Here is a 14,120-nt window from a genome sequence, read left to right on the forward strand (position 1 = left end):
TCACCCCTGAATGGTTTGTGGGAACTCATCTCTGCATTTGGCAAGGACTGGGCGGGGCTCTGAGTGAACTACAGATATGGTAGCAGGTAAGTGCCTGTGTTGTCACAGATGATTTCTGGCTCACAGCTGATTATCTTTTTCTAATCAGTTTCTTTAACCTGGTCCCAATAGTAGTAGATGTACATTTGTTTCTTCACCATTATAAGCAATAAAAGTCCGATTGGCTCGGCAGGAAGAAGTCCAAGTGGTAAAGAGCAATCCTAATTAAAATCATTGTCCCTTAAGTTTACAATTGAGAAGGCAGCTGTAAGAAGAAAATAACAATGGAAAACAACTTTATATGTCCTTAGAGACTTCAAATTGCTTTCCAGCCTTTAAGTCATGCTGCTTGGCTTTGACAGGTTACATTTACCTTCCAGGGTTTATTGCTGTTAAGAGCAGTGTTATTTTTTGTTGTCATCCTACCTAAATTTTCCTCTGTTCCAGTGCGAGATGAGGACAGAAGCACGACGAAAAAATCTTCTCATTTTGATTTCGCATTATTTAACACAAGAAGGGTATGTTACAGTACAAACATTTATAGAGATGATTCCTCTTTCTCTCCTCTCTACTTTTCCAGATGCGTACTTTTAAATACAATAGACTTTCTTGTTTAGAGCAATTCTATATTTACAGAAAAATCGAGCAGAAAGTACAGAGTTCTGTATGCCCCTTCCCTTTTCCAGTTTCCTCTCCCAGTGACATCTGTATTGATGTGGTTTATTACTACCGTTGATGAGCCAATACATTATTAACTGAAGTCCATAGTTTACATTAGGGTATACTCTTTGTGTTATATTGTGCTGTGAGTTTTGACAAATGCGTAATGGCCATGTATTTGCCAATATGGTACCATACAAAATCATTTCGCTGCCCTAAAAATCCCCTGTGCACCACCGATTCCTCCTCCTGCCCCAACAACCCAGACATACACTTTTTTTTTTCTTTTGAGACAGTGTCTCATTCTCTTGTCAAGGCTGGAGTGTAATCATGGCTCGCTGCGACCTCTAACCACATCCCCCTGCTCCCAGCCTCCCCAGTAGCTGAGACTGCTGGTGTGCACCATCATGCCTGGCTAATTTTTGTATTTTTTGTAGAGACAGGGTCTCACCATGTTTTCCATGCTGGTCTCAAATTCCTGAGCTCAAATGATCAGCCCACCTCAGCCTCCCAAAGTTCTGGCATTACAGGTGTGAGCCACTGCACCTGGCTTCAGACTTATGCTTTTATTGCCTCATTTACCTAGATATTTTTCACATTAGATGTTGAAAACTTTTCAACAGACCTATCCAGTACATAAAGTACTTTTTCTTTCCTCTACACATTTGAAGATAGCACAGAAATGAGGTTTTTCTATAGTCTCACTGCTGGCTATGTGCACAAGATAACTTTCTTAATCAGTTTTTCTTTCCTCAAAATAAACGTATTGCATTTACTTGGACAACCTAAACCCAACTCTCTTCTTCCTCGCAATACCCATTCTATAACTGGCAGGGTGAGGAAATTTAAAAACTTTTGGGTTTGGCCACCTACCTCATTAAAAACACACAAGCAATTACAGTAAGAGCTGCTGCTACTGTGCTGGATGATATAAGAGGAAGAGAGCTGCTCCACAAAGTGTTTGAAGGGCACTATCTACTTTATATTTGCTTTTCTTTTCAAATTTCAGCCAGGAAGAAAACATGTAGGTTTCAGACTAAGAGCTTACAAACTTTTTTTTTTTTGTAACAGATGGGGGTCTCACTCTGTTGCCAGGACTGCATGATCATAGTTCACTGCAACCTCTAACTCCTGGGCTCAAGGGATCCTCTCACCTCAGCCTCCTGAGTAGCTGGGACTACAGGCACATGCCACCATGTCCAGCTAATATTTAAATTGTTTTTAGAGACAGGATCTTGCTGTTGCTCAGGCTGGTCTTGAACTACTAGCTTCAAGTGATCCTCCTGCCTCAACCTCCCAGTCACTGAGATTAGGGCTTTAAAACTTTTGAGTTAGAGCAGTGGCTCTCAATTAGGATGATTTTGCCCCTTGGGAGATATTTGGCACTGCTTAGAGGTCTTTTTGGCTGTCACACTGGCATCTAGTGGGTACAGGCCAAGGATACTGCCAAATGCCATATGACGCACAGGACAGCCCCCATAACAAATAATTATCTGACTTTGAATGTCAACAGTGCCAAGATGGAGAAATCTGGAGTTAGAGCAAGAAAAACCAATCAATTTTTGATATTTTCCCAAAAAGTCTGATAAGCATCTTTTCCTCCATTAAATAAGGGAGCTACTGGAACTAAAAGTCGGTTTTGAGAATCCAGTGACCCTCGTCCTGGAGAGGTACAAAGGAAAAATGTGAGGAGGGCAGGAGGCAGTTGACAATGAACTGAGAGTTCCCATTGTTTCTCTTACCCATGCCAGCAACCACTGCTTTCAATAAACCTATTGCCCCCTAGAAGGAAATGAGTGCCCCCGTCCCATGGTTAGCAGACAGGCAGGCCATCAGTCACTTCTCAGCTTAGGCTCAAACTCTGTATCTCCACATAGTAGTGGGGTGGAATCGAGCCCCGGAGCAGGGCAGGGCTGACTTTGGTCCTTTCTGTGCCTGTGTTTCTCCATCTGGACTATAAGAGCATTCCTGAAATTGACAAGCCAGACAGTCTGCATGTGGGTAGTGGGCTGCTCTGCTCTATTCACCAGGCACTTAAGTAAAGTAACCCCAAGAGTAGCATATGAGAAAGTGCTAAGTGTTCAATCTATGACAGGGCTGTGGGGCTTGTTGTCATAGGGACGGCTTCCAGGATATGCATATAAACTTAGAAGCCAGACTCTTTTTTTTTTTTTTTTTTTTTTTTTGAGACGGAGTCTCACTCTGTCACCCAGCCTGGAGTGCAATGGCGCGATCTCGGCTCACTGCAAGCTCCGCCTCCCGGGTTCAGGCCATTCTCCTGCCTCAGCCTCCCGAGTAGCTGGGACTACAGGCACCCGCCACCAAGCCCGGCTAATTGTTTTGTATTTTTAGTAGAGACGGGGTTTCACCGTGGTCTCGATCTCCTGCCCTCGTGATCCGCCCGCCTCGGCCTCCCAAAGTGCTGGGATTACAGGCGTGAGCCACCGCGCCCAGCCCAGACTATTTTCTTTCAAATGTCTGCTCTTCCCTTTGCTAATCTGTGATCTTGGACAAGTTACTTATTCTCTTTATGCTTCAGTTCCCTTGTCTGTAGAATGGAGTAATGGGGTATAGCTAAGTATCAGGTAGATGCCATTATTACGAGGATTAAATATGTAACATGCTTAGAATCATGCCTGACAATTACACTTACACTTCTGTTATTGATAGGATTTGTGTTTTATTCTCTTAATACCCAACTTGGTTCAGCAAAGGACTTAAAGAAACTGGAATGTGGGCTTGGCCCATTTTACATCAACTTTTGATGGAATCTCAGCTCTATCCAAAGAACCCTGAGTTAAAATACTTCAAGGTGCTTTTCTGAGTGTGTGCAGCACTTGGAGCAGTAGTTATACAGAATATTAATAGGTGTTAAAGAGTTTTGTGGTCAGGTAAGCTTGGCAGATATTGGGTTAAACTAAACTAGGTCCCTCATTTCAGGACTTCTCAGACCATCTAATTTACTATGTGCAATGAGAATATCATACTAAAGTCACAGTATTCAAGGTTTTGCAAATCAATTTGGCCAAAGCTTTTCCAGGGTTTTGTTATTGTGGTTGTTGTTTTGGAGACAGGGTCTCACCTATCATCCAGGCTGGAGTGCAGTTGCCCAATCATGGCTCACTGCAGCCTCAAATTCCTGGGTTCAAGTGATCCTCTCACTTCAACCTCCTGTGTAGCTGAAACTACAGGTGTATGCCACCACACTCAGTTTGTTTATTTATTTATTTACTTATTCATTTATTTTTGGTAAAGATGGAATCTCGCTATGTAGACATAGCTGGCCTTGAACTTGTGGTCTCATGCAATCCTCCCACCTCAGCCTCCCAATTAGCTCAACTGCAGGTGCGTGCTGCCATGGCTACTTTTTGTTTCGTTGTTTTGTTTTGTTTTTTGGTAGAGATGAGATTTATATGTTGCCCAGGCTGGTCTGGGACTCCTGGGCTCAAGCGATCCACCCACCTTGGCTTCCAGAGTGCTGAGATTACTGGCGTGAGCCACCATGCCTGGCCTAAGGAACTCTTTTTTTTTTTTTCTCAGACCATCTTTAGAGACGAGTTTTCCACAGATAACTTTGAGAATGCTGTCTTCCTAGATAAGTTGACTCTTATAAAACTTAAACTCACCATGCCAGGTCCCAGCACTGTGAACATAGTAACAGAATCTCAGTAAATGTTATTTGCATAGCCATTGAGGAACTTACTAGAATGTAGATGGGTAGAATAATTAGAAACGAAGACAATGCCATTTTCACAAATTATCCCTGATTTTTTATTACAATGTATTTTTTGTTCCAGAAATTGTATCAGAAAGAAGAACTGTAAAAACAAAAAGATAAAAATAAAAGTCAGATGTAGTTGTTAAGGCCAAGTAGTTTGCTGCTTACAAAGCATGCATTTTTCCTTTCTGCCACGAGATGGCTCTTTGTATCGTGAATCAATGAAAGTTCTACTGGAACTGATCATTTTCCTGAAACCTGCTGGGAAAGGGACAAATGAGTGGACTGTCAAAACGAAAATGAACTATAGGTACTTTTAAGGACATATGAGTGTCAATAAAAGAGATCTGCCTTAATGAAGTTCTACAAATTCAGCAAAGATTACTGTGGATTAAAATAAACAATCAGGGAAAGCTTTGTAGAGAGGGTGACGTGAGCTGGACTTAAAAGATGTATAGAATATGAATAGACCGATGTGATGTAAGGCCATTCCTGGCAGAGGCACAGAGGAAGAAGGGGCACAGCCTAAGTGGAACAATTAAGTAAACAAGAAGACCAGAGTTTGAATGTGTGAGTGAGAATTGGTGACAGCAGACAATGGAGGGTCATGGATGCTGGTTCTTCTATTAATAGTCCTCCATATCCATCTTCTCGGGCTTGGGTAATTTTAGTAGCCTCTGCGTCTCTCTCTTGTGTGTTGTTATTACGGCCCAGTATTGCATACTACTCCTAAAGTCCCGTCCTGTCGCTCTGTTGGTTAAGAATCTCTAGCGGCTCCTCCTGCCAACCACATCGAATTCAAACCTCATTCAAGCTCAGCTCACTTGAGACCAGACGTTCGGGACCAGCCTGGGCAGCACAGCAAGACCCCATCTCTACAAAAAAATAAAATAAAATAAATAGCTGGGCGTGGTGGTGCACGCCTCTAGTCCAAGCTACTTGAAAGGCTGAGGTGGGAGGATTGTTTGAGCCCAGGAGTTCCAGGCTGCAGTGAGCCAAGATTGTGCCACTCCAGCTTAGGTGACAGAACAAGGCCCTGTCTCTAAAAAGAAAAAAAAAAAAGGTTAAAAAAAAGTTTGTAAAAACAGAGGAAATGTTAGTCATTTTCTCTGAGGGGCAGAATTTTCTTTTGATTTACGAGTATTTTCTAGTTTTTTCTTAAGTGAATATGTATTACTCCATACTAAAGTTATTAATAAAAAACTGATTTAGTTTTTCTCTCTGTAAAATGAGAATTAAGACATAGTATAGAAGCATGGTGAGACATGAAAAAGTATAGAAGGTGATTGACTAGAGTCAACTGACTGTGGTTTGCAGCTTCTTTAAAATTAGCTTAGGAGAGATACATACATTTCAAGGTCATTGAAAATAATCATGGCATCTTCTTTTAAGAAAGTTCAGGCTAGGCATAGTGGCTCACACCTGTAGTCCCAACACTTTGGAGGCCAAGAAGGGAATCAATCGCTTGAGGCCGGGAGTTTGAAAGCAGCCCGGGCAACATAAGGAGACCTTGTCTGAAAGAAAGAAAGAAAGAAAGAAAGAAAGAAAGAAAGAAAGAAAGAAAGAAAGAAAGAAAGAAAGAGAAGAGGGCTACTAAAAAAGAAAGTTTTCTCTTTCTACTTTCCTGGATCTAGATTCAAATGAAACAGAAAGAACTCTAACCTGCAGCAGAAATCTGAATCTGGGGTCCTTGGATGAGCTCCTGAAATTGTATGCTAATTTGCACATGTGCACACTTTTCAGGAGAAAATTGTTGGTTTTAAAAGAAGTTAAGAACTAAAATTTAAGACCTGGAGAGTCTTTCTTCTTTCAGAGGATTCTGAGACACAGCCCTTGCTTCTAGTGCTAAGGCCACTTATATTGGACAGTTTTACAACTGAACAAGTTAAAAATGACAGTAAGGAACAAAGATCAAGGTACTACTTTTATACAGAAACATTCTGAAGTGCAATGTGTGACTGATTAAAAAATTACCAGAAACAAATAATACATTCCAAGTGGATGTTATCTTATATGAAAGTTCTTTGATGATCTTGATTGGTAGATCTTTGGAATTTCCTTCAGTGCTCGAGACTTGTTAATTTGAATTACTTCAATGATGGCAAATTTGGGTTGAATTTGGGTTTTATCATTTTGCCAAATGTTACCTAAAATGAATACCTGTGAATAAAGAGGTAACCAAGTTTGGGCAGATACCCATTTTAGGCTGCAAATGAGTAAAGACAAATCACAAGATGTTTCTTGGTTGATTTACTTATTTGACTTTTAAGCACTTCCAAAAACATCCTTAACAACGGTGGCATCACCAGGATAAATATGTAACTTTCAAAGGCAACTGCTTTGAAAGATAATAGTTAAATATACTTAACAAATATGGGGCTCTTTACAGGCAAACCTCCTATGCACATACTAGTTTTCATCTAATGTGCTATATATAGGCTTACTTTTTGTATTGCATCCCTTTAGACTTGTAATGCCTGTTAGCCATTATTCTTTTCACCTCAGTTAATTTCTTCTTTTTCTTCTGTGAAACTGCCAGGTATATCGATACAGCAAATGCTTTGGAGCAAGAAACTAAACTGGGGTTACGACGCTTTGAAGTTTGTGACAACATTGATCTTGAAACTATTTTGATGGAATATGAGAGTTATTATTTTGTAAAATTTCAGAAATACCCCAAAATTGTCAAAAAGTCATCAGACACAGGTACATGCCTATTTTCTAGACATAAGGCTTTGTCTCATCTGTAAGATTAGTGTTTCTTTCTCATCTTATTCCCAGATAGATGGAGACCCTCACCCTGCACCAAAGGAGTAGGCCAGGAGGACTGTGTAGCCATTCTCATATCCAGCACAGACAACTGAAATATGATTACCTGGACACTGACATCCCTTTAGGCACTTTGGCATTTGTTTGAGAAAATGTGTTTTCAGGCAATGAAAGCAAAACCCCAGTGTATCATAGGTACTTTTCAGATGATTAGCATTACTTTAATTTCTTTAGAGATGAAAAGAACTGTTGGAAGAGGATAAATGACAGAAGACTTTTTTTGTTTTTAGGAGACCTATTATCTGTCTTGAAAATAACTACAAAAATGAGTATTGGGGAAGCTAATAGCTCATGTATAGATAATGAAAAGCTTTTGAAAGCCATCAATCCAGATAATGATCAATATAATATAAAAACCCAGTATAGGTTAGCAGTCAACAAGGCTGGCTGGAGGAAAGATCTAAAGTGGGGGCCCTGTGCTTTGTAGTAACATTGACTGAGAAGTCTGTAAGTGGGGGAAGTAATTATAAACCAAGGGAGATCATTGTCCTGTTTACAAGCCACTTGTTAAGCCACAGACTTTAACATTTCATGTAGGGACCGGGAAACCAAGAGGAACATCAATTTAAAATAGCCAGGGCCAGATCTCAGAGCTAGAAAAGGTCAAAGAGGTATTTTATCTGAGCTCCCTTCCAATGCAGCATTCAGAGCTTGACTTCCTTGGCAAGTGGTTAGATGTGGGCCTTGAAGAGACAGCCCAGACTCCTAAACACAGGGTGATCAGCACTGTTAGTGACATGATCTCACTTCCAGATGGCTAGTTCCCATCTAGCATGATACCCAAATTCTCCTATGATATTGGACACATTATTTTTATTTTAACTAGCAGAGTATGACTTCAGTGTTCCCTGCCAGATTCGTGCAATCATCCTGGTGTCCCATGTAATGCAGCAAAATGGTGTCAAGTTCATGAAAGCGTAATGAAATGGTAGCTGTAAAGCTAGCCTATATTGGAGTTGCCACCAGGTCCACAGTCTCTGACATGTTTAATATCTGAGCCCTTTGCAATCTTCCTCTGTGAGGAGATGCTGGAGAAGCTCAGGCCTCTTTCTCTTCGCTGGTAATTTCAGTTCTCTCTAGATGAGAATAGTTTAAAATCTCTAGATTCCAATTGGTTAAAATCCAAATTTTAAGAACAATGCAAAAAGGGGAAACATACCTGAAAAAAATCACTCTGTCACTCTTAAAATTATTTTCTTTCCCTCCCAATGTCTGTTTTGTCACAGCAGAAAATAATTTACCGCAAAGAAGTGGAGGGAAGACCAGAAGGTAAAGTGAATGGTAATTCTTCTTAATCGACTCGGCTTGAGGAGCTTGTGGAATCCCTTTCCAGAAGCTTTATCATCACAGCTCTGTGACTGTCTCCCAGCAATACTGACTGCAGTCATGTGACCTGGCCCAGCCCAGGACTTCTCTCATTACAGCTGCCCCAGATTTGGGCCAATGTCCGTCTACTCTCCTGGTTTTACTGTAAATAAGTATATCCTGTGATGCTCTGTCTTTCCAGGCCACGTGGTATGAAAAGTCTTAACCTCAAAGGTTAAAAGACCCAGGTTCAACTCCTGGCTCTGCTATTTACAAGCATGGAGCAAGTTTTGGACACATAGTGAGTTCCTGGCACACAGTGAGCACCCAAGATATAGTATTTTCCCTCTTTTCATCATTTAGTTAATTTCAAGCACTCCCAGATCAGATGTCCTGACCTGTCTGAAGATCAACAATGAGCCAGGAGGTGTGAGCTCACGCTTCTGGCTTCGCCAGTCCTGACCTGTGGGGACCCATTCTTCTCTTGTTTTTCCCTCCTGTTCACAGCTCATCTTGCATTCCTTTCTCCAGCTTCTCAAGTACAAATCTCATTTGGGGCTTGTAGCCTCTGATGGGAGCCCCTCTGTCTCTGGACCTTTTTGGGTGCACATATTCTCTCACAAGGCCCCCTACTCTTGCCAGTGTCCTTCCCATTCCTCTCGCCCCACTCCCATAGACCCCTCCACTGTCAGAGCTGTTCAGAAATACCCAGGGGAACAAGGGTGCTGCTGCCGGCTGCCAGTGAGGGCCAGCTCTGGGGCATCGCAACCTGTGGGCTGTTGCTATTACAGTAGGGCCTAAACCTCATGGAAAGACACAGCCATCCAAGCAGTCAACAAAGTGTTTAAAATCTTAAAATGCTCTTGGAAAAAGAAAAGTTAGATTGTAATCACATGCAACTTATTAGGCCCCCAAGAGGTATGGATTCTGTTATGCCCCCGCTACATTTCCCACCCCTGCGACTCCAGTTCCCTTGTTCCAGCCTCAGAAGGAAGGGCCTAGGACACTTTACAGGGCTGGTGGGCACAGCTTGCAAAAATGTCTGTGGAGCCCACGCACGCTCCACGATCCTACTTGTCATAATACTTGGCCTCGGGCTACCTTTGCTTTGTGCTATTCTGCAGGAAGAGTTTTATCGCTTTGACAAAAGTGTTATTCTTTTATTTATAGTTTCCACAAAGCTAGTCAGACTCTGGGTAATAAATGATAACTGCTTGTGCATAGAAATCATGAGGAGCGTTTGCAGCCAGCTTCGGAAGGCTTTTGGATTCTATTTTTCTGGAACCTTCTCAGCATTCTTCCCTGGCAAATGCTCTGTGAGTGAATGGTGTCAGAGTGCTTTGTTCCCCTTAGGGAAGGAGCACCGTGGCACATTTGACAGTGTGGGGGCTCCTCAGCTGCTCTCTGAGTAGATGTTTGTATGTGGCAAGTGTAAAAGTTAAATAGCAAATGGTTAGAATCAGGAGGAATAACTAGGAAAGTAATGAATGGTGTTTCTGCAGACAATTTATACTCAAATATAGTTACTAAAATGAGACATGTCATGAGACTGGCTATTAGCAAATCAAAGTGTCTTTTCCTAATCTTGGAAAAGATTTATAATCCCCACTTAAAGATTTGCTGATGAACCAAAGGAGGAAAGGTTATCTAATGTGATGGATGACAGAAATGGGATCCCAAAAGATCTTGGCAATTCCGGAGATGGGTTCAAAGTAACAAGACGAAATTTAATAAAATAAGGTTTAAGCTCTAACAAGAGTTACAACAAATAGCTCCTCCATTACAAAATCAGAGACCTGGAAATCTCAGTTTACCTGGGCCAACAGTGTGACATGAGTGCTACTGTGGTCCCAGCCCTATCAATAGAAATACAGTGTCTAAAAAGTAGGAGGTCACACTATTCTGGAAGGTGACCAGTATGAGGAACAATCTGGGAGCCAGGTAACTTTAGAAATGACTAGAGCAACTGCAGATGTTGAGCTTGAACAGATGGCTGGTGGAGGGGCACTCCTTAGAACATTGCAGGAACAGGCTTCAGTTCACCCTCTAAAGGGCGATTGGGCCTTTTCTGCCAAATTCCACAGGGTGCACCTAGGACTAATGGTTAAAGTCAAAGCAGAGTGAATTTGGTTCCATGTTCAGAAGAATTTTACAATCCTCAGAACCAATTTAAAATAAATTGCATTGCTTTGTACATTAGTGCTCTTGTATTTTGGTCTTGTTAAAGCAGATCTTGGGGATCAGTTGCATCCAATGGGAAATCAAAGTGGGAATATAGAATCCCTGTTTCCTGCCAGCTCCACAAGGATGGTGAGGCAAGTTTAAATACAGACACACACACACAAACACATAAACACACACATACACTTCCACACACACGTATATAACTTCTCTTGAGTCAACACTATTAATATAAGTTTGCATTTGTAAAATGCTTGGTTTTCATTTCATAGATATTTTATTTTTGTGCCAGCAAAAGGGTGGAGAAAGACATTCTTATTCCTAGTTTAAAGATAGAAAAAAAAAAAAAAAACCCAAGAACTGTTAGTGTCCACTTCTCATGACGCTCTCCCCAGTGAGACCAACACTCACAGATGTGTCACCATGTGGACATTGGTGGTGTTATCGACATGTGTGGTCTTGCTGGCCAAATAGCTGTGCATTTATATTAGACATGAACATTTATTATCCCCATGAAGAAAGGAAGTTGAAATAGCAGCTCTCTGAGATCACTCTGAACATGGGGAGACTTGCTTCTAACGAACCGTCTGCAAATGCATCTCACATATAGGGACAAAAGTGCTAAGAGAACTAAGCAACAATGTGGGAGTTCATATTCTGCCCCCACAAGCTAGTCCTGTCTCTCTCTGCATGGCATCTTCTACAGAAAAATATGGATATTCCAATACTGAATTTTATATCTAATTATGAGGATGTAGTGAAAAAAGTGATTTGATCTTTCTATGGATATATAACATATATACAGTCATACCACATATATAACTATGTATACAGTAAATGCGTATACTCTTGTAACCACAGTTACAGCCACCGGCAAGCTACCTTTGCCCCTTCTCAGTCAAATTCTCTCCATCTCCATCAGAGTTAGCTACTCTTCTGACTTCCAGCCCCATCAGTTTGTTTTGTCTGAAGTAAACAACTGTTGATGAAAATTTGTTTGGCAAATATGATTGGTCTGGGACAACATTGATGAAGGGAAGTTTGTTTTCCTTCTGCAATCCCCTTTTGATGTTTATTACTCATAACATGCTGAGAGGTATTTTAAGTAGGCAGGGTATATCCAGGACACTGGATTAAAACCATGGGCCAATCCCTGGATTTCCTACTGTTTCTTAGTTTGAATGGGAGGACTCCTTTCTCTCACACACCTTTCTCCTGGTCTAATACTCCTTTTAAGGAAGGTGGAAGGAACAATGGAAGAATGCTTGTAAAGTAATGTATTCTTAAGAACTAAAGCTATTTGCAGAAGGGCCAAAGCTATGTAGTGTGAAAGGGAAATGAAGAGGGTGAGTTGGGGGGCTCCAGGAGGCAATCTTAGAAGAACCCAGTGAGTAGCCTGGAGGGTGTTAGGGCCAGGATGGACCTGGTGGGTGGATCGCATAGGTGGAAGGGCCCTATAGTTGCCACCTGCATATCTTTCAATAGCTTTCTTAAATGTGCTATTCTTAAGAATAGTTGTTAAAGTACCTCAAATTAAGTGGCTAGAATAATTTCTTCCAAGGTCTTTGTTCCCTCCCTTAGGATGATGAACGACAGTTGTCAAAATCTTCCCAAGATCAATCAGCAGAGGCCCCGGTCCAAAACCACAGCGAGGAAGACAGGGGACACCAAATCTCTCAATAAGGAGCATCCTAATCAGGTCAGGATGGCTTGGCTTGACTTTGTGAACAGCACACTTGGCTGAAAAATAGCCCTATGAAAAAGGTCACATTTATTTATTTTTTGAGGACCTACACTTTTAAAATTGCTGTGTGATCTAATTGAATTTTAGGTTTTCTTCCAGTACACTGGACTAAAACCATGGACATATCCCTAGATTTCCTAATGTTTCTTAACTTGAGTGGGAGGACTTTTTTCTGCTCCAAGTTTTTCCCCTGGTCTGGGTGCTGGGTGATTGGCCAGGGTGGGGCCAGGGCCCAGTCAGAGCAGGAAGGCCTGGTTGCTGTGGAGCTTGATCCTCCCATCTGAGGTAACTGTTACCTGAGGTAACTATTACCTGAGGTAACTGAGCTAACCAAGATGGCAGGTCTTCCCATCCCAGAGCACATTGCTAGGTTCCTAAGTGTAGGCCAGGCATAGCCTACACTACACTTCAGGTGTGGCTGGGTCTCAAGGTCTCCTGTTGGGCTCCTCCAAATCGCACATGGTCAGCCCTCACCCCAGACCTTCATGCTGGACTTCCTGGGGGCCAAGAAGGGCAGCAAGGAGAGAATCCAGCAGGTGAGTGAAGTCAATGGCTCCTGACTCAGGAGGCTCATGTCCAGAACCTTCTTAGTTAGGACAAAACGTCCCAGGTTTCAAAGGAAAAGAGGACCAATGGAAACTGAGAAAAGGAATTAAAAAAATTAATGTCAAATAATGGAAAGGTATAATCACAATATCCGATTGGTCAAAAGGATTCTCTCCCCCTCAAGGAGGTCCTACGGTTCTGGCCGCTGCAGCCTGACTCAGGTGGAAGAGAGGTGAAGGTGGGGCAAGATGAGTCCCATGGGAGGCTGGTTGACTCTGCCGTATCTCCAAACTCAGCCACTCCTGGCCAAAAACACCCCTGATCACAGGAGAAAAGACGAGCCAGTGAATGGGGATGGGTTGAGGCACAACTGTTTGAAGCACATTGGAAAAGCTGCTTGGGGCCCATGGGGCCTGGCATCTTCTCAGTCTTCCAGGGACAACTCTTTCCACATAGTGCAGGCAGACAGCTAACTCATCTTCCTGGGTCTGCACAAATGTGGCTAAGCTACCTGTGCACGTCGCGTTCACAGAATTGCTACCCAGCATCGGACTTTGCTTGATAGAGTAGGCAGGTACATCCAGCAACTCTCCATGGCTGCTCACGGCCGATGTGTCCTTGTCTCTCTTTCTTCAGGAGGTAGTTGATAACACTCACCTGGAAAGTGCCAACTTCGGCCTACATATATCAAGAATCCGTAAAGACAGTGGAGAGGAAAATGCCCACCCACGAAGAGTAAGTGAAACTCATGAACCTAACACTGAAAGTGGTAATTTCTTTTTCCTTTTAAACATGAAAACAAAAAACATTATTTTTGTCAAACAGGAAAGTTAAGATGCGATTTTTGAAGGTTGGCTGTGAGGTAAATGGAGAAGAGCGTCAGAAAATGGGTTCTTCTTTGGAATCTCCTTTCTGAATGAATGGGCTTGGCATGAACTGCCCCATCTCTAAGGAACTCAGTTTCCACATTTGTAAATTGAGGGGCTTGGAAGAGATTGTCTCTAGTGTTCCCATCAGCTTAAAAATTCTGTAGTAACAATGACAAACATTGGCATGATCATCCTGCATCGTTCTCATCATTTTTTTTTTTTTTAAGAG

At 42.0% G+C, this 14,120-nt stretch overlaps 1 protein-coding gene across 16 annotated transcripts in view; it reads left to right on the forward strand.

The window, feature by feature from the left end:
- Positions 1-14,120, forward strand: part of KATNAL2 (katanin catalytic subunit A1 like 2) — a 298,323-nt gene that overhangs the window by 241,917 nt on the left and 42,286 nt on the right. For 10 of the 16 annotated variants that reach the window (XM_063597270.1, XM_055102405.2, XM_024926388.4 and 7 more), the window contains 5 exons: positions 487-557; positions 6,957-7,123; positions 8,473-8,515; positions 12,314-12,431; positions 13,659-13,757. In XM_063597270.1, coding sequence (XP_063453340.1) covers positions 493-557; positions 6,957-7,123; positions 8,473-8,515; positions 12,314-12,431; positions 13,659-13,757 — 492 coding nt within the window. In that variant the 5' untranslated portion in view covers positions 487-492. Of the gene's footprint in view, positions 87-486; positions 558-6,956; positions 7,124-8,472; positions 8,528-12,313; positions 12,432-13,658; positions 13,758-14,120 lie in introns of those variants that run through there. The other 6 variants (XM_063597268.1, XM_055102407.2, XM_055102412.3 and 3 more) reach the window with 4 other exon arrangements.

This window comes from Pan paniscus, chromosome 17 (genome assembly GCF_029289425.2).
Source record: "Pan paniscus chromosome 17, NHGRI_mPanPan1-v2.0_pri, whole genome shotgun sequence".
NCBI classification, from domain to species: Eukaryota; Metazoa; Chordata; class Mammalia; order Primates; family Hominidae; genus Pan; species Pan paniscus.